The sequence below is a fragment of the Vulpes vulpes genome, unplaced genomic scaffold (genome assembly GCF_048418805.1).
Source record: "Vulpes vulpes isolate BD-2025 unplaced genomic scaffold, VulVul3 Bu000000626, whole genome shotgun sequence".
In the NCBI taxonomy this organism is placed as follows: Eukaryota; Metazoa; Chordata; class Mammalia; order Carnivora; family Canidae; genus Vulpes; species Vulpes vulpes.
In genome coordinates, this window is record NW_027325669.1 from 379,749 (window position 1) to 401,746 (window position 21,998).

The window sequence follows — 21,998 nt, forward strand, 5'->3', positions numbered from 1 at the left end:
ATTCACAGTAGCCAAAAAGTACCAACAACCCAAATGTGCATTGATGGATGAATGTATAAAAATTGTGATACATACATACAGTGAGATATTATTCAGCCTTTTAAAAAAAAATTCTGACACTTGCTACAATATGGATGAACCTTGGAGACATCTTGCTGTGTCAAATAAGCCCTTGACAAAGAGGCAAATGCTATATGATTCCACCTAAATGAGGCTCCTAGAGTACTTAAATTCATAGACAAAGGAAGTAGAATGGTGGATACTTGAGGAGTAGAATTATCAGGAGTTATGAGGAGCGGATATGGGGAGCTGTTTTTTAATGGCTATAAAGTTTCAGTTTACAGGATGGAGAGTTCTGGAGATTGATTCACAATGTAAATGTACTTAAAAGTATTGATTTGTACACTAAAAAGGGTCAAGATGATATATTTTATGTGTATTTAGCTGTGATTAAAAAAAAACTCTCTTTCAAAAACAAAAGCTAAGTTAATGTATTTTCAGATACTATATCAGATTATCGCTAAACTAAAGGAACATTAAAAGACCTAAGTCAGAGAGAAGAAAAATAATGACAGAAAAAAAAGGCCTTAGATGAAAGAGGAATGGGGTAATTAAATAAATTGGTCGATGTGTAGATAAATGTAAATGGAAAACACACACACACACACACACACAAACACACATACACACACACACAATGTCAATTCTCTGATTGTGAAATTTCTTTCTTTCTTTCTCTTTTCCCCCTCTCTGAGTGGACCAGCTTACACCAGCATCTTGTCCGAAATTGGAGCAAGAAGGAGGAGATCCAAACTCTCATAAATTTCTGAGGCATCTGGTTATATCTAATCAAAACTCATTTGAGGTGGGTTTCTGGGCAATTATGTATCTGTTCTTAGGGACAAAGTGTTTTTTATTTTTTTAAGCAAATTTGTAACAGCTCCCAATGCTTCCTCAAGGAACAGTGTAAATACTAAATATTCTATTTATTAGCAACTGTGAGAAACTGTAGATACACACACATATTAGTATATATAACACATGGTGTAGAAATTCATAAAACATCCATAAATCCACAATCCAGCCTAAGAAATAGAATATTACAAATAATGTACGACCCTTCTATGTACATCTTCACTAAGTTTATGTTTCTTCAACTCTGAACAATTTAGTGTTTATTATTATCTTGGTTTTGTCAGTTTTAAGACATGTATGTGTCCCAAACCTACACTGTTTTGTTTTTTTTTTCTTTCCCTAGAGAATTTGAAGCAGAATTGCAACTTTTTCACTAATCATATCTCTTAATCTCCTAACCCTATCATTATTGATATTTTATAGGAAAACCTTACTCCTGATTTGGGAATATGTCTGAAGTAAGGCTGTCCTTTTATTCTCATCTGGATCAATGTCTCCAACATCTTTCCAATGATTTGGTTAACTTCACCTCTCTCCCAGACATCAGATTTGATTATTTCTATATCTACCATACCTTGATATCTGTCACTTTCTTATATCTCTCATTGTTTTAGTCTAATTTTTGCTCTAGATTTAGAACATTTCTTTTTTTCTTTTAAATATTTTATTTATTTATTCATGAGAGAGAGAGAGAGAGAGAGAGAGAGAGAGAGGCAGAGACACAGGCAGAGGGAGAAGCAGACTCTATGCAGGGAGCCCGATGTGGGACTCGATCCCGGGTCTCCAGGATCAGGCCCTGGGCTGAAGGCGGCACTAAACTGCTAAGCCACCTGGGCTGCCCCAATTTAGAACATTTCTTAACCTTATAGCTGTATCCTTATCTATTTTTTTTTTATTCTTCAGTCTTTTAGATTTCCACCTAATTTATCTTCAAAAGAGTTTGAATCACCAATAACTAGCTGTAAAAGTCTTCAGTGGTTTCCCATTGTCTTTGGGGGAAAAAAAAATTACAAAACTAGCTCCTCATCCTGGTGTAAGACCCTCTGTGCTCAGCTGTCACACTAACCTTATAATCTATTCTTCTTGAAGGTCTAGCTACTGCTCACTGCTTGTTCTTCCCTACATATAAAGTGTCCAGGGCTTGTGACTACTGATATGGCAACCTGGAGTGATGGAGCTACCATTTACCCTCAAGGTTTATTTTGACAACTTCCTAAGTAAGTACTTTGATGATTCCATATAACTTAATATTCCTCGTGCTAATTTTCTAATTAGCTTACACCCTTATTAAACTCCATATTTCATTCAGCCTTATACTTTAGTTGTTTATATCTCATTCTTTTACTAGATATGAAGCTGCCTGAGGTTATAGATTGTCTTAGCTAAATAAAGCCATCTCCCCACCCATCTAATGTTCCACATATAGAATCCACATATAGAATTTCCCTATTGGCCAGGACACCTCAGTTTCTCAGTGGTTGAATGCCTGCCTTTGGTTCAGAGTGTGATCCCAGAGTCCCAGGATCGAGTGCCATATCAGGCCCCCTGCATGGAGCTTGCTTCTCCCTCTGCCTGTGTCTCTGCCTCTCTCTCTCTCTCTCAAGAATAAATAAACAAAATCCTTAAAAAAAAAAAAAGATAAAGAATAGACATAGGGAGTTTGGCTCATTTAGCATATATTGCTATAGATACATAGTTCTTAATGAAATGGCATTTATAGGTATGGTTTTGCCTTTCTTTATTCTTTCTTTCTTTCTTTCTTTCTTTCTTTCTTTCTTTCTTTCTTTCTTTCTTTCTTTCTTTCTTTAACTTTTCTTTTTTAAATCACAGATGTTGACATTCTTCCACTGAAAAATTTCCTGGGTGAAAATGAAAATTGAAAATCCTATTCAGAAATAGGCAAAACAACAGATGTTCCCCATCCAAATTTTCTACTTGAATTCAAGGCCTGGTTCCAAAAACTAGATCTCACTGTTATTACTGACCTGTTTTCATTTCCTTCATTCTCTCTGGACCAGTTTTCACAATAGTTTTTTTTTTTTTTTACCTCCCCCCAAGCATTTTTATTACTGGGTACAATTAAATATGGTTTCTTGTAAAATAGAGGGAATGAATCAATCTTTAGTACTCACTTACAAAATAATGTTTGGCAGAAGTAGATAATAATTTCAAATAATAAAAGGAAATCTACTTTGAAATGGTTCCAATGAGATTCAAAGTATCATTGAGAATTAAATTTTACATAGTAGCAATGTGATCAAAAGGTCTACATTTAAAGAGGCTTATATTTTTGTAGTTAAAAAAGCATATTATTATATGATAATTCCCTACCATATAAATGAATGTTCTTTATAAACAGATACACTTCTAACTTGTATTAATCTTCCTTTTGTTCATTTTAGCATCTGCTTAACAGTCCAGTTCTTTCAGATAGTACATGATTCTAGAACTAAAAGAATACTTTGTTCAATCAATGGTACTTGCCCAAAGTTGAATCCTTAATTTTCCAATGGTGAACCATTCACTTTTCCCTAGAATAATCAGATACATCAAGAGTTTTTCCAATAAAAAGTTATTTTTTATTGACAGCAGCCTGGAATCTCATAAAGCTGCCAACCTATCTCTAAAAGTTTTTTCTTATATTTCAGAATAACCAGTAAAACTGTTGTCAGTGGGATGGATGACCCATATACTTCACTCATGTGCTTCTAGGTAAACTGAGCAGAGTATGCTGAGTGTATATTAAGTGAACATGGGAAAGAAATATTTGTACAGACCATGTGCTTATAATAAAGTTTCTGCTCTCTACTTGCTGAAGTTTCTCATTTGCAAAAGAAAGGGACTTTTGGGGGGAAAAAACAGCATAGCTTTAGAGTCAATCCAAACTTGGATCTATCAAAGCTCTGGTATTTCCTAGCATGGCAAACCTGAATTAAATGTCTCCTCATTTTTAAAAACAGAAAGTAACAATTACATCAAAGCACTATATGGGGAATAAATGATAGGTAAAAGAAGCACAGATACAAATGTAAAAACTCAACTATGTAACTCCCAGTGTATATAAGGAACTTTAAGGTCTAATAATGTCTTCTTTTTTCTTACTATGTTAATTGGAAGTTAATTTCTTGCTATGTTAACTTAGAGTTTGCAGAGGACAATCTTTTTAATTTTTTAAAAATTTATTTATGATAGTCACAAAGAGAGAGAGAGAGAGGCAGAGACACAAGCAGAGGGAGAAGCAGGCTCCATGCACCGGGAGCCCAACGTGGGACTCAATCCCGGGTCTCCAGGATCGCGCCCTAGGCCAAAGGCAGGCGCTAAACCGCTGCGCCACCCAGGGATCCCCACAGAGGACAATCTTTTATCCAGTAAGGTACAATCATGGGCAGTATATAAGTACTCAGGAGAAGCAACTGAGCATTAAAGGACAATACCCAGCTCCTTAGGATGAAGTCCCAAATTCTCTTATTGTAGGGCAATAAGCATGACAGGAGCTCTAAACATACACTTTTGAGTGTGAATGTGTCTCCATTATTTCTTCACTTTGTTTCTGAGAGGGTTTTAGCTTTCACAAGCTTAAGCTTTCTCATCTGCAGAATGAAAGTAATTCTTAATAATAGGTTTGTAAAGATTACATAAGATTATAGTGCTTGCCACATTAACGGCAGCTAGTATTGTTCATCACATCAGAAAAATAAACCTGAAAGCATCAATAATTGAAAAATATCTGGACCAAGCAGTGACTCAAGGATAAAAATTAATTACCACCAGAGTCAGGCTGCAGACCACTAGCAAGAACATTTGCCATGAATTGTTAGTTATTGGGCAGCCCAGGTATCTCGGTGGTTTAGCGCTGCCTTCACCTAGGGCATGATCCGGGAGTCCCCAGATCGAGTCCCATGTCAGGCTCTCTGCATGGAGCCTGCTTCTTCCTCTGTCTGTGTCTCTGCCTCTTTTTCTGTGTGTCTCTCAAATAAATAAACAAATCTTAAAAAAATGTTTTTTTCCTTAGAATAAAATATTTTTGTTTTTTGTGAAAGAGGCAAATATACATATGATAATAAATATTTGTTAATTTATACAATGAATGCATCTGTAGTCATGTGTTGGTATTTATGCTTATAATGAAGTGTACTTTGTACAAGTCATGTAACAAATAGCTTGTGTTGGTAGTACATAAATTAAGGACAGCTTAGTATATTTGGATACAGAGAATGGCAAGGCAGGTGAATTATTTCTCAAGCCCTTTATGAAGGCTTGTCCCACAGAGCTTCAGAGTTTTCTCAGAAAATGGTCTGTATGTGGCAATAGACAAATGTAGAGACTGATTTTTGAAGCAAATTTTACATTAGACTTAGGCTAAGGAAGATAAGGAAAGAAAGACTCTCTCAAGAAAAAGTCCAGTAGAGGAAGTACAGCAAAGTGAGAAAATATAGAGGCCAACATTAAGAAATAAGAGAAAGGTCAGACAGATGCTCACAGGGAATCTAAAAGATGAAAGGATAAAATAAAGTACAATTACTGGCAGGATTTGAGATACTTTGATGAGCTCACAAGCTGAACTGTCAAAAGTTCATCTCAAGCTTTCTATTAATGGAAAGATAAATCAGTCCTTAACAAGGTTTCACCCTGGAAGAAAGGAAAAGGAAAAGGCAACATCATTCAACTTGTAGGGAGGGTAGCCAGAAACAAAGGACTTATCTTTGACAATGCCTATTTCTCAACCTTCATATCCAATTAATTAAGTTCCTTTATATTTTCACTCTTTTATATTTCTATAATCCTTCCTCATTTCCCTATCTCTGTTATTTTCTTTCTAGTCCAGGTTTCTATCACATCTTACTAAAACCACTATACCAGCCAATGAGCTGGTCTCCCAGAGTCTTTGGCTCACCTACCCCTCCGCCTCAGACCTCTTCAATTCTGTACTAAACCTAAAAGCTAGAACAATATTTTCCAAAGGCAAACCTGACCATATAGCTTCCCCCACCATTTAACGGACTTCCTTGGTTCTCATTAGTTTCAGTACTAACATAAAAATCAACAACTTATAAAGGCTTATAAAAGCTAGATTTAGTTTCTATTTATTTATCTCCATCAGCTTGTATAGTGTGTGCCTCTTGTTTTGTGCTCCATGCTATTCAGCCAATATTGCTTCTCCTTCAATTTCTTATAATATATAAAATATTCGAATATTTGTCAAAATGATTGAATTAATGATTATTGATCCTAATGAACATATGTATTAACTGTTATTATAACGGTTATTATAACTTAGGAAAGAAAGAAAATATCATCACTCAATTTTTGGTTAATAGTTATAAACAGAGTCCCCTAAATGAGAATAAGTCTTTGTGATTTTCTCAAAGACAAATTCATCAAATTACTATTAGCTACCAATCTATAATTATAGACAGAAAATTGTTCCTCACATTTTTGAGAGGTATAACATCTCTTACTTCATGTAATTCACAAAGCCTTTTCGTAAGGATTTCAGAATTCATGATAAAATGCTTAAGCAATTTTCTGTTACACTTTGATGAATTTCTTATGAGGAGATCACCTGTCAGTCTTAGAAGGCAGCTAATGTCCTTTAACTGATATTTTAAGATGTTTAATAACCATTACTAGTCTAACAATGATTATACATTTTTTCCTCCCCTCTGTAAAACATCCTGAACAAAGAGGAGATCTTTGCATTCGCCTTTTTATAAAGGTTCTTCTCTTACAGCAAGTTTGAAATAAATATTTGAACAAGCTTCTAACCAATTCATTCAAGTTGCTTTAATAGTACTAAACTTAGATGAGTAAAGAGCTAGCATAAATAAAAGAGCACTTTAGTGGTCAAAGGCTCTCAGATCTACTAGTGATACTCAATCCAGCTTTATAAGTATGATATGTAGAAACTCTTGAAAATCTGTGAATTCAAAACCTGCACTTATTGCTTTCATTAAGAGATTGATCATTCCTCAAATAAGGTCTGATTTAAAATTTTTAGTATGCTTCAAAGCATGAGAGTGTGACATATCTGTATGGATTACTGATCACCCTTTCTTCTATCCTCTTCCAAATCACTCTTTCATGCTTATGAAGCATGAAATTGAACTGAAACTGTCTTGTTTGGTTTTGCAATCATGGAAAAAAGCAGATATTCAATGAAGATACACTAAGCTACTGATAACAACAATAACAACAACTGACCCAGAAATCACAATACACCAAGATTCAAACAAAGGCTAGGATAATTCAATGCTAAATATTTAAAGTTCAACTACTGCATTTGCATATATGTCTCACCTCACTTTGATTATATTTTCTACTTTGGGGAAAGTTACTTTTTTTTTTTTTTAAATGATTACTTTAACGACATTTACCAATAACCTATGATTCAACATGCTAGGTCAAGAGGTAGACAGAAATAAGTTCCCTGTCTTATTTGTGTAGTCTAGTTCTGTAGAAATTTATGTAAAAAGAAGTTGATAATAAGTTTGAGTGAGAGGAGAAAATCAGTCCTTTCCAGTATCCTATATTTTCTGTATGCACAAATTCCTATTCCCCCATCACCCCATCAGCAAAAAGGAGTATTCAAATATGTTTGTTTAGAAGTCCATAAATTTTAAGGATATCTCTTTTAAATTTTTTTCTTCTTTTGAAATGAAATTTCTAGTTATCAAATGACTATGTGCAACATAATTATAGCATTCTACAATTGTAAAGACATAGCATATTATTAAATCTCTGAATAATCAATTCCAACTTTCAATTAACAACATAGAAGTGGATAATAAAAAAGAACACAAAAGAGACTTGTGATTATTACAAATTGAATAACTTTTAAGTTGAAATGTGCAAAACTCTTACCTCTTGAAATAACAGTTTCCAATCCAGTTCCATTAATAAAAGCCCGTTTAATGGTTTGTGTTTTAATATCTGTCCAGTATAAACGTTCTTCAGATGCATCAAAGTCTATCACAGTAATATCATCAATATCAGGGACCGTAAAGGCCGTGATAAAGTTAAAATATGGATTATCAATATCCACTCCTCTGATTTCAGAACGCCTTGCATATAGAAGAAATTTTTTCATTTCTAGAAAAGAAGTAGCAATAAATGTTTTTCCTTTATAAGTTTGGCAACTTTGAAGCAGTCTAGAAATTCTAAAACATTACTTGTTCATGATTTAACAGAATTTTAAGACCAGAAAATCATAATCAAGTTTTGATGGGCATAGGTGATATATCTATTACTTAATTTAAAATACTTAAGAAACAAATATAAAACAAGTTAGAATTCTTAAGTCATTATTTTTCTTTAGTTAAAAATACCATGTAATTCTCAGTGATTTGACCTTAGGATTTTCAAGAATTGCTAAAACAGAACCCCACAGATGTCAAACAACCATACTTATTCTTTTTACATAATTGTAACAATAATGCATTGCATTAAATGATTTTTGAAGGAATCTAAGAATATTTTATTGGGTGGCTCAGTTGGTTAAGCATCTGCTTTTGGCTCAGGTTATGATCCTAAGGTTCTGGGACTGAACTCCTAATTGGACTCCCTGCTCAGTAGAGAGCCTGCTTCTCCCTCTGCCTGCTACTCCCCCTGCTTGTGCTCTCTCTCTTTCTCTCTGTCAAATCAATCAATCAGTCTTTAAAAAAAGAAGAATATTTTTATACTATTTTTATACTATCTTTGAATAAAATTAAACATGGATTTGAAAATCATGTTTATGTTTTCCTTATCAAATTGAGGTTGAAATAATGTTAAAGCATGCTTTATTATAAATATTTGTACATCTGTAGTAAGTAACATTGTGAGGCATTGCATCCTTTTTATTTCCCATAGGCACTTTTTTGAACTGAGTTTGTAAAATATGAGACTAAACAGAAATAGAAGCACAGATATTCTGTTATTTCATTGCTCTCTGGAATTATTATTGTTGTGATATGTTAAGAGTATATGTAACTAATTAAATCAACATGTCCCAACTTTCCTGAGTTAAGATTTTGTGAGCACCTCTCTTCTGCCTTTAAAAGTAATTGCTCTGCAAATAAAATCATTCAAAATTAAAACAAAAAAGAAAAAAAAGTCTTATTTTATTCACAAATTTCATTATCACTTTTGCTAGTTTAAATATGCTGTTTAAGTATATTTAAGAAATATTTCAACACTATATATATTACTTCATTTTTCCTCCCTTCAAATGGACAATCCCTTATAAAATGATATGAAAATAACTTTAGAAGAGCAGGAGGAGATTAAAACTGTTAAGTACCTCTTTGTTACATGGGTTACCTACATCATCACTTTTTGAAAATGCACTTTCACTTACAAATCTCCCTGTTTTGTAGAGATAAATTCTGCTAACACACCAAATAAGAGAGTGGCAAGAAAAAAATGAATAAGGTAATAAGTAGTAAAGTGCAGCATATCACATATTAAAGAATTTGTCAGTCTTGCCAAAAGTAGATGAATCATCAATAGCATCTGGAAATAGCACTATCTCAAATGTTTTTAAGGACATTAAAAATCTCTTCTGCTTTGCTTTGAGGAAAATCTTAATGCTAATACAATTTAAAAGAATTTGATTTGAATTTTAGGTAAGAACTTCGAGAAATTTACCATAGCAGGTCTTCTTGTCTGAGGAAAGCTTCATCAAGTGGGGGCATGCACAAGCAGCACTCCTATTATGATTGATCAAACACATGTGAGAGCAGGGGCCTTTGCCGTCATTAGCTGCACAAGGATTGGGAGCTGTAATCACACAGTGAAACATTAACAGTGAAAAAGAAAAATATATATTAGGGAACCTCTGAGGTTGACAAGGGTTATTCACTTAATGATTTAAAGTGAAGTTCCCTAGATAGCACCTTTTACTGGGGTGATTAAAATGACAATAATAGACAATCATACACACACTTACATTAATAAAAACATTTTCCTCCTCAAAGACAACTAAGTTACCTCCGTCAATTTTCTCTAAATTGAAATATATGCATTCTATTGCCTTAGAAGTTTTTTTTTTTTTTTTTTTTTTTTTTTTTTTTAGGATTTTGTCTGAAAAAAAAAAATTGAATAATCATTAAATTTGGGCAGCCCAGGTGGCTCAGCGGTTTAGTGCTGCCTTCAGTCCAGGGCCTGATCTTGGAGACCCTGGATCAAGTCCCACGTCGGGCTCCCTGCATGGAGTCTGCTTCTCCCTCTGCCTGTGTCTCTGCCTCTCTCTCTCTCTCTCTCTCTCCCCTCTCTGTGTATTCTCATGAATAAATAAATAAAATCTTAAAAAAAATCATTAAATTTCTAGAAATTGAGTGTATCAATGGATGTCATTACTTTCCTAACCTACCATCTGAACTCCCTTCTTGCCTTAGCATACCCTCTTTAGTGTTTCCCTAGGAAACTAGTGTTGTTACATTCATATCCTTCCTTCAGGTCATATGCTCTTTATCAAATCAGAGACCTAAGTGAAGAAATGCTTAACTTCCTTCATTATTTAGACATTTACCTTTTCATTTTTTTTTTCTGTATTAACTGGCTAAAGTTTTCCTTTACTTACACACTTACTAAACTGTATTGTATAAATAAGTTTGAATATATTCAAATTTAGAATGGAATATTAAATTTTGCAGGTCAATGTCATTCTATTATTCTGTGCTTTGTGTTCTATCATTATGACTTTTAGATAAGATTTTAATCTCAGTTGATAAGAAACTATTCTCTTAAATCTTATTTTTATAGAACTTATCTAGTAGATTAAGGATACTAAATTAAAGGCAGAAAAGTGTTACAACTTCTGATCTCACCAGCAATATTTTTCTTTTCAACCTATTTTATTTTCCTAACAAGTGGACCTATTGCTCAGAGTAGTTAATGTGAGTCCTCTAGAGTTTTATGGCACAAAGACTAAAAATCAATGGGTTATAATAAAATTGTAGAGGATATGAGAAATTAACTGTACTTGATACACAATGTGGTTTTTCCCAGTATTTAGCATCCTCCCTGCCAAGGCAATAAAAATAATCCATGTCTTTGCATTTGTTTAAAAATAAATAAATCAAAGGAAAGACTCAGAAATATTTTTCTAAGAAAATCAATTAAGGAGAGATTTTAAGATGATGGTATAAAAGGATCCTAAACTCACCTCCTTTCATGAACACGACAGATCTATAGCCATATATGTATAGAAGAATTCCCTATGAAGGACCTGAAAGCTAGCTAACCAGCATTTCTAGAGCAAAGAAGGAAAAAAAAAAAAAGCCACACTGAGACAGGTAGGAGAGGCAGAGACATGGTTGCAGAGAAAGTTCCCCACACCCTCACTGCTAGCTCTAGTCAGAGCACATTGACCATACACACCATTGCCACAGCCTGCCCAGCTCTAGTTGGCCAGCCAAGCACTCCACCTTCATGTACTATACCCACTGTCTGTCTTACCACAGCTGGCATGCATGTGCAGCTCTCACAGGAGACACCCCTTGAGCATCTGGCTCTCTTGGCTGGGGGGGGATTATATTTCTGGGCCTCATAGGTCTGCAACATTTGGAAAAACAGACTTTGGCAGGCTACAACCCCCAGGGTATTGCATAAACAATGGACTGAAACACTCCCCCAGTATTTGTGTGAAAAATGCCTATTTTCTTGTCTTGGAACTTCAGCCTAAGGACATTCAGAGATCACAGGTGCCCCTGGGAACCTAAGTAGAGAAACACCATATTAGTGCCCTCTTTTGCCCTTCCAATGGCTTGCTGATATGTCCCAACAAGAAACTGTACATGTCTAAAGCTATAATTTTTTAAAATTATTGCCCAAATCTCTTGAGTTTGAAAGTCAGCATGGTTTACGATTATGAACCCATAAGACTGTATGCTGTATCTACAAATCTTAAAAGCTGCTGTTTGAGGATCTGGCTTACAATTAGCCTAAAACTATGCACTACCTAAAATCCCTCCCTTTGGAACACTGACAGATCTTGGCATACCCACAACAACCGAGACCTATGAAAAATAAATTAGGCTATTTAGACAATCACAAAGATCTGAGAAACAAAGGCTAAAAAAGTTTGAATGATATCTCCTACACAAGTCTACTCCTTCTAGACTGAGAGAGGTAGCTGTTTCACCTAATGCATAAAAACAAAAACCGAAAGTCAAGCAAAATGAAGAGACAGGGGAATAGGTCCCAAATGAAAGAATAAGACAAAGAAAGCCTCAGAAGACCTTAATGAAGCAGAGATGAGGAGTCTATCAGATCAAAGTCATGTTCATAAAGATGTTCACCAATCTCTGGAGAAGAATGGATGAACACAGTGAGGACTTGAACAAAGAGACAGAAAACATATGAAAGTACCAAACAGAAGCCAAAATATTACAGTCCAACATAATACAATAGCTGAAATGAAAACCAATAGAGAGGTTCAACAACAAACTAAACTAAGTAGAAGAATGGATCAGCAACCTGGGAGACAGGCAGTGGAAATCATCCAGTCCATGGAGCAAAAAGAAAAGACAAAACAAATTACACATAATAATAATAATAAAAGTGAAGATAGCTTAAGAGACCTGCTGGACAACATCAGACAGAATAATATACACATTAAAGGGGTTACAGATGCAGAAGAAAGAAAGGTGGTAGATAATTTATTTAAAGAAATAATGATTGATCAAGACAGTATGGCACCAGTGCAAAAACAGACATATAGATCTATGGAACATAATAGAAAATCCAGAAATGGACTCACACTATTTGGTCAACTAATCTTTGAAAAAGCAAAAAAAACAAAAAAACAAAAAACAAACAAACAAAAAGAAGCCCCAATGGGAAAAAGGCAATATCTTCAACAAATGTGTTGGGGAAAACTGGACAGCAACATGCAGAAGAATGAAACTAGACTGCTTTCTGATACCATACACATAAATAAATGCAAGATGGATGAAAGACTTAAGTTTGAGATTGAATAATATCAAAATTCTAGGGGAGAACACAGAGAGTAACCTCTTTGACATCAACCATAGCAACATCTTATGAGATATGTGTCCAGTAGCAAGGGAAATAACATCAAAAATAAACTATTGGACTTCAAGATAAACAATCAACGAAACTAGAAGGAGATTTTCTGAATGGGAGAAGATATTTGTAAATGATACATCTGACAAAGGGTTAGTATCCAAAGTATATAAAGAACTTACAAAACTCTGGGGGCGGGGCAAGATGTTGGAAGAGGAGGGTCCCCAAGTCACCTGTCCCCACCAACTTACCTGGAAAACTTTCAAACCATCCTGAACACCTACAAACTCCACCTGAGATGTAAAGAGAGCACAGCTGGAACGCTCCAGAGAAGGGTCTGCGCTTCTAACAAGGTGGGAAGGTGGAAAAGAATAAACAAACAACAATCCAGTGGGGGAGGCCCCCGGGGAGCAGGGCCGAGGGGGCGGGGAGAGCCTGGGGACAGGCAGGCCCAGCCCCGGGAAGCGGGAACTTTCCACTCTGCCCTCCTCCCCCTCCTCCCCGGAGGGAAAGGCCTCCAGGGCGTCGGCAGGGGTCGGGCAGGCCGGCAGGAGGGCGGGGGAGCCCCCAGGTCCCGGGGTCACGAGCAGAGGAGGGCGCCGGGGGAGAGCGCACCCCCACCGCGGCCCATCTCGGGGCAGGGCTGGAGCGCACCCCGGGGCCTCGGGGGAAGCCGGGGGTCGGGCGGGGTCCCCGGGGGGGGGGCTGTGCCCTGCTGCCTTCGGGGGCTCCCCGGAGCGATCCCAGGGGGACCCGGTCCCCACCCTGTGCTCCCCCCGGGCAGGCGGAGGCGGAGGCGGGGAGGGCCCCGGACAGCGAGGCTGCTCCTGCCCCGGGCGCCCCCGAGCTGCACAGGTCAGCGCCCCCGCCCGGGAGCACCTGGGCCCCTGCGGATGGGGAGGCCCCGGGGGTTCCCACGGGAGCGGATCCAGGCCCCCGAGACCCGCTGCTCCTTCTGGTGTCATCCTGTGCCTGGGACGGAGTGGGGCCTCCAGGGAGCAGGGGCCTCACAGATAAACAGCTTCCACTGAGCCATGCACCTGGCAGGGGACGGTGCAGCTCCCTCAGGTGCGCACACCTGAGAATCAGCACAGAAGGCCCTTCCCCTAGAAGACCAGCTGGAAGGAGAAGGGAAGAGCAAGTTCTTGACGGAACAGTGCTGGAAAGCTCCAGGGGAAGTTGAGGGATTTACAGTGTATAGAACCAGAGAGTACCTCTCCTTGATTTTTTTTTTGTTTGTTTGTTTTTCTTTCTTTTTTTCTTTTTTTCTTCTTTTTTTTTTCCAGTACAACTCGTTTTTTGCCAGTCTGCACTGAGCAAAATGATTACAAAGAAGAACCCACCCAAAAGAAAGAATTAGAAAGAGTACTCTCTCCCACAGAGTTACAGAATTTGGATTAAAATTCAATGTCACAAAGCCAATTCAGAAGCACAATTATAAAGCTGCTGGTGGCTCTGAGAAAAAGCATAAAGGATTCAAGAGACTTCATGACTGCAGAATTTAGATCTAATCAGGCTGAAATTAAAAATCAATTAAATGAGATGCAATCCAAACAGGAGGTCCTAACAATGAGGGTTAATGAGGTAGAAGAAAGAGTGACATAGAAGACACGTTGATGCAAGGAAGGAAGCTGAGGAAAAAAGAGAAAAACAATTAAAAGACCATGAGGAAAAGTTAAGGGAAATAAATGACAGCCTCAGAAAGAAAAATCTACATTGAATTGGGGTTCCAGAGGGCGCTGAAAGGGACAAAGGACCAGAAAGCATATTTGAACAAATCATAGCTGAGAATTTCCCTAACTTGTGGAGGCAAACAGGCATTCAGATCCAGGAGATAGAGAGGTCCCCCTCCAAAATCAGTAAAAACCGTTCAACACCTCGACATTTAATGATGAAACTTGCAAATTCCAAAGATAAAGAGAAAATCCTTAAAGCAGCAAGAGACAAGAGATCCCTAACTTATATGGGGAGAAGTATTAAATTAACAGCAGACCTCTCCACGGAGACCTGGCAGGCCAGAAAGGGCTGGCAGGATATATTCAGGGTCCTAAATGAGAAGAACATGCAGCCAAGAATAGTTTATGCAGCAAGGCTCTCATTCAGAATAGAGGAGAGATAAAGAGTTTCCAAAACAGACGGAAACTGAAAGAATATGTGACCACCAAACCAGTTTTACAAGAAATATTAAGGGGGACTCTGTAAAACAAAGAGGATGCCCAAAGAAATAAGCCATAAAAACAGGGACTGAATAGGTATTATTAGGACACTAAATTCATATCTTTCAATAGTAACTCTGAATGTGAATGGGCTTAATGATCATTAACCATCAGATGCAAGGTTTTAGACTGGATAAAAAAGCAAGACCCGTCTATTTTCTACCTACAGGAGACTCATTTTACACCTAAGGACACTTCCAGTCTGAAAATGAAGGGGTGGAGAACCAGTTACCATTCAAACGGTCCTCAAAAGAAAGCAGGGGTAGCAATCTTCATATCAGATAAAGCTTTTCCCAAAGACTGTAGTAAGAGATGAAGAGGGACACTGTATCATACTTAAAAGGTCTATCCAACAAGAGGACCTAGCAATCATGAATATTTATGCCCCTAATGTGAGAGCTGCCAAGTATATCAATCAATTAATAACCAAAGTTAAGACATACTTAGATAATAATACACTAATGGTAGGAGACTTCAACACGGTACTTTCTGCCAATGACAGATCTTCTAAGCCCTACATCTCCAAAGAAACAAGAGATTTAAATGATACACTGGACCAGATGGATTTCACAGATATTTACAGAATTTTACATCTAAATGCAACTGAATACACATTCTTCTCAAGCACACATGGGACTTTCTCCAGAATAGACCACATACTGGGTCACATATCAGGTCTTAACAGATACCAAAATATTGGGATTGTGCCCTGCATATTTTCAGACCACAATGCTTTGAAACTTGAACTCAATCACAAGAACAAATATGGAAGAAACCCAAACACCTGGAAATTAAAGACCATCCTGCTAAGAGATGAAAGGGCCAAACAGGAAATTAGAGAGGATTTAAAAAGATTCATGGAAACTAATAAGAATGAAGATACAACAATTCAGAATCCTTGGGATACAGCAAAAGCAGTCTTAACAGGGAAATACATAGCAATACAAGCATGCATCAAAAACTGGAAAGACTCAAATACACAAGCTAACCTTGCACCTAAAGGAGCTGGAGAAAGAACAGCAAATAAAACCTACACCAAGCAGAAGAGAGCTAATAAAGATTTGAGCAGAACTCAATGAAATAGAGATCAAAAGAACTGTGGAACAGATCAACAAAACCAGGAGTTGGCACTTTGAAAGAATTAATTAGATAAACCATTAGCCAGCCTTATTAAAAACAAAAGAGAAAAGACTCAAATTAATAAAATCACGAATGAAAAAGGAGAGATCACAACCAATACCAAAGAAATACAAATGATTTTAAAAACGTATTATGAGCAGCTATATGTCAATAAATTAGGCAATCTAGAAGAAATGGATGCATTTCTGGAAAACCACAAATTACCAAGAGTGGAGCAGGAAGAAATACAAAACCTGAACAGGCCAATAACCAGGGAGGAAATTGAAGCAGTCATCAAAAAACTCCCAAAACACAAAGTCCAGGGCCAGATGGCTTCCCAGGGGAATTCTATCAAACGTTTAAAGAAGAAACAATACCTCTTCTACTAAAGCTGTTCCAAAAGAAAGAAAGGGATGGAATACTTTCAAACTTGTTCTGTGATGCCAGCATCACATTAATTCCAAAGCCAGACAAAGACCCCACCAAAAAGGAGAATTATAGACAATATCCCTGTTGAACACGGATGCAAAACTTCTCAACAAGATACTAGCCAATAGGATCCAACAATACATTAAAAATATTATTCACCATGACCAAGTGGGATTTATCCCCAGGTTGCAAGGGTGGTTCAACACTTGTAAAGCAATCAACGTGATAGATCATATCAACAAGAGAAAATACAGGAACCATATGACCCTCTCAATAGATTCAGAGAAAGCATTTGACAAAATACAGCATCCATTCCTGATCAAAACTCCTCAGAGTGTAGGGATAGAGGGAACATTACTCATCATCTTAAAAGCATCTACAAAAAGCCCACAGAAAATATCATTCCCAATGGGGAAACACTGGGAGCCTTTCCCCTTAGGTCAGGATCATGGCAGGGATGTCCACTCTCACCACTGCTATTCAACATAGTACTAGAAGTCCTCGCCTCAGCAATCAGACAACAAAAAGAAATAAAGGCATTCAAACTGGCAAAGAAGAAGTCAGACTCTCCCTCTTTGCAGATGACATGATACTGTACATAGAAAACACAAAAGACTCCACCCCAAGATTGCTAGAACTCATACAGCAATTTTTCAGTGTGGAAGGATACAAAATCAATGCTCATAAATCAGTGGCATTTCTATACCCTAACAATGAGACTGAAGAAAGAGAAATGAAGGAGTCAATCCTATTTTCAATTACACCCAAAAGCATAAAACACCTAGGGATAAACCTAACCAAAGAGGTAAAGGATTTATATCCTAACAGCTATAGAACAGTTCTGAAAGAAATTGAGGAAGACACAAAGAGATGGAAAAATATTCCATGCTCATAGATTGGAAGAATTAATATTGTGAAAATGTCAATGCTACCCAGGACAATTTACACACTTGATGCGATCCCTATCAAAATACCATGGACTTTCTTCAGAGAGTTGGAAGAAATCATCTTAAGATTTTTGTGGAATCAGAAAAGACCCCGAATAGTCAGAGGAATATTGAAAAAGAAAACCAGAGCTGGTGGCATCACAATGCGATTTCAGGTTGTACCACAAAGCTGTGATAATCAAGACAGTGTGGTACTGGCACAAAAACAGACCCATAGGTCAGTGGAACAGAATAGAGAACTCAGAAATGGGCCCTCAACTCTATGGTCAACTAAAATTCGACAAAGCAGGAAAGACTATCCACTAGATAAAGGACAGTCTCTTCAATAAATGGTGCTGGGAAAATTGAACAGCCACGTACAGAAGAATGAAACTAGATCACTCACTTACACCCTACACAAAGATAAACTTAAAATGGATGAAAGATCTAAATGTGAGACAAGAATCCATCAAAATCCTAGAGGAGAACATAGGCAACACCCTTTTTGAACTTGGCCACAACTTCTTGCAAGATACATCTATGAGGGCAAGGGAAACCAAAGCAAAAATAAATTATTGGGACTTAATCAAGAGAAAAATCTTCTGCACAGCAAAAGAAACAGTCAACAGAACTAAAAGACAACGTACAGAATGGGAGAAGATATTTGCAAATGACCTATCAGATAAAGGGCTAGTATCTGAGATCTATGAAGAACTTATTAAACTCAACAGAAAGAAACAAAATATCCAATCATGAAATGGGCAAAAGACATGAACAGAAATTTCACCAAAGAAGACATACCCATAGCCAACAAGCACATAAGAAAATGCTCTGCATCCTTTGCTATCAGGAAATACAAATCAAAACCACAATGAGATACCACCTCAAACCAATGAGAATGGGGAAAATTAACAAGACAAGAAACCACAAGTGTTGGAGAGGATATGGAGAAAGGGGAACCCTCTTGCACTGTTGGTGGCAATGTGAACTGGTACAGCCACTCTGGAAAACTGTGTGGAGGCTCCTCAAATAGTTAAAGATAGAGCTACCCTACACCCAGCAATTGCCCTGCTGGGGATTTACCCCAAAGATACAGATGCAGTGAAACGCCAGAACACCTGCACCCCAATGTTTATAGCAGCAATGTCCACAATAGCCAAACTGTGGAAGGAGCCTTGGTGCCCATCGAAAGATGAATGGATAAAGAAGATGTCATCTATGTATACAATGGAATGTTACTGAGCCATTGGAAACAAGAAATACCCACCATTTTGCTTTAACACGATTGGACCTGGAGGGTATTATGCTGAGTGAAGTAAATCAATCGGAGAAGGACAAACATTATATGGTCTCATTCATTCGGGGAATATAAAAAAATAGTGAAAGGGAATAAAGGGGAAAGGAGAGAAAATGAGTGGGAAATATCAGAAATGGAGACAGAATATGAGAGACTCCTAATTCTGGGAAATAAACAAGGGGTAGTGGAAAGGGAGGTAGGCAGGGGCATGGGGTGACTGGCTGATGGGCACTGAGGGTGTCACTTGATGGGATGAGCACTGGGTGTTATGTTATTTATTTTGGCAAATTGAACTCCAATAAAAAAAAAAAAAAAAGAAAGAACCTAGGTTAAAAGCACATTTTGGGGCAAAAAAAAAAAAAAAAAGAAGAAGAACAGAAGAAGAACTTAAAAAACTCAACATCCAAAAATCAATAGTCCAGTTAAAAAATCGGCAGAAGACATGAATAGACATTTTTTCCAAGGAAGACATACAGATGGCTAACAGACATGAAAAGATGCTCAATATCACTGATTATCAGAGAAATGCAAATCAAAACTACAATGTGATATCACCTTATACCTGTCAGAATGGCTAAAATCAACAGCAACGAAACAGCGGTATTGGCAAGGACGTGCAGAAAGGGGAACTCTCTTGCTCTTTTGGTGAGATGCCAACTGCTGCAGTCACTCTAGAAAACAGTTTGGAGGTTCCTCACAAAGTTAAAAATAAAACTATTCTACAATCCAGCAATTGCACCACTAGATATTTACTCAAAGGATACAATAATACTAATTTGAAGGGATACATGCACCATAATGCTTTTAGCAGCATTATCAACAATAGCCAAATTATGGAAAGAGTCCAAATGTCCGATGAGTGATAAATGGATAAAGAAGATGTGGTATATTCACAAAATTGAATATTACTCAGCTATAACAAAGAATGAAATCTTACTATTTGCAACAATGTGGATAGAGCTAGAGAATATTATGCTAAGCAAAATTAAGTCAGTCAGAGAAAAGGCAAAAATCATATGATTTTACTCATATGGGGAATTTAAGAAACAATACAGATGCACGCTGGTGGGGGATAGGGGGAGAAGGAAGGCAAACCAGAAAACAGACTCTCAACTATATAGAATAAACTGAGGGTTACTAGTGGGGAGGATAGCAGTAGAATAGGTGGGGTATTAAGGAAGACAGTTGTGATGAGTGCTGGGTGTTGTATGTAATCAATGAATTAATAGATTTTACACCTGAAATTAATATTAAACTATCTTAAATAATTGTAATAAAAAAAACTTTAAAAAAAGAAAGAATGATTGAAAACTTCCATAATCTAAGGGAAAAAAATTACAGAATAGACATTCTGTTCCAGGAAGCACAGAGTTCCACATAAAATAAATACAAAGGGATCGAAACCAAGATGCATTATAATTAAAATGTCAATAGTTAAAGAAAAGAGAGAACCTTAAAAGCGGCCATAGAAAAACAAATTCATACATAATGAGGAACCTTGGCTATCAGTAGATTTATCAGCAGAAAGTTTATAGGCCATGAAGGAATGGGATATCATGTTCAGATTGTTTAAAGGAGAAAACAACACAGAGCAAAACAAAACAAAACACAAAACTTCCATTCAAAACTACTTTACCTGGTAAAGTTATTATTTGGAATTGAAGAAATATAGTTTTCCAGACAAGCAAAATGCAAAAATATTCGAATGAAAAAAAAAATGGCCTTATAAAAAATGTTAGAGACTTCTTTAAGTTAAGAAGAATAGGGAATAACTAATAACAAGAAAGCAGATGAAAGTAAAAATCTCATTGATAAATGTAAATATTTAGTAAAGGTAATGGATTAACCATTTATAAATCTAATATGAAGGTTAAAAGACAAAAGTACTAAGATTAAGTATAGTTATAATAATTAGTTAAGGGATACACAAAATAAAAAAAAACTGTAAAATGTGACATTAAGAATAGAACACATGGTAGGGGAGGGTAATAAATATATAATTTTTAGAATGTGTTTAAACTCAAGATGCTATCAACTTAAAATAGAATGTATTATGTGTGTATGTCTAAGTATCCCTATCTATTTATAAATCTATGGTGCTGTATGTGGACCTCACGGTAACCACAAATCAACAATCTATAGTAGATACACTAGTGAAAAACACTAAACCACAAGGGAAGAGAGCAAAAGAAAAAAGGAACAGAGGCAAACTCCAAAAATGGCCAGAAAACAATTAACAAAATGTCAAAAAGTACATACCTATCAATAATTCTTTAAATGTAAATGGACTAGTTCTCTAATCAAAAGACAGTGGCTGAATGTGCAAAAACAAACAAACAAACAAAACCCAAAGCTCATGCATATATTGCCTATAAGAAACTCACATCAGATCTAAGGACACACACAGACTAAAAGTGAAGGGATAAAAAAGATATTCCATAAAAATGGAAAAAAAATTCTGGTAAAGTTTATACTTCTATCAGACAAAATAAACTTCAAAACAAGCTATATGAAAGACAAGGGCATTACATAATGATCAGTTCAACAAGAAGTATAACATTTGTATTTATGTAAGTATTTATACACCCAATGAAGGAATACTTAAATACATAAAGCAGATACTAATAGACCGAGAGATATTAATAGAGAGAAATGGACAGCAATACAATAATAGTAGGGGATTTTAATATGCTACTTACATCAATGGATAGATGTCCAGACAGAAAATCAATAAGGAAACATTGGTCTTAAATGACACAGTAGACCAGCTGGAGTCAAATAAATACATTCCATTCAAAAGCAGCAGAATACATATTCTTTTCAAGGGCACATGGAACATTCTCCAGGAGAGATAATATGTCACATCACAAAACAATTCTCAATAAATTCACAAAAACTGAAATCATATCAATATCTTTTCTGACTACAACAGTATAAAAATAGAAATCAATTACAGGAAATAAAGTGGAAAAAAATCACAATTATATAGAGATTAAACAACATGCTGACAAAAAAGTCAATGGGTCAATGATAAAATCAACAAAGTAAAGAAAATACCTGGAGACAAATCAAAAGTGAAATACAAGAGGC

The 21,998-nt window shown here is 36.5% G+C and overlaps 1 protein-coding gene across 1 annotated transcript in view; it reads right to left on the bottom strand.

Annotated features, from left to right (window-relative positions):
* LOC112912724 (low-density lipoprotein receptor-related protein 1B-like) overlaps positions 1–21,998 on the bottom strand; it is a 1,003,376-nt gene that overhangs the window by 376,414 nt on the left and 604,964 nt on the right. The window contains exons 26-27 of the mRNA XM_072745081.1: positions 9,541–9,672; positions 7,777–8,004 (exon numbers count right to left, since the gene is read on the bottom strand). Of these exons, the coding sequence (XP_072601182.1) occupies positions 7,777–8,004; positions 9,541–9,672 (360 nt within the window). The remainder of the gene's footprint in view (positions 1–7,776; positions 8,005–9,540; positions 9,673–21,998) is intronic.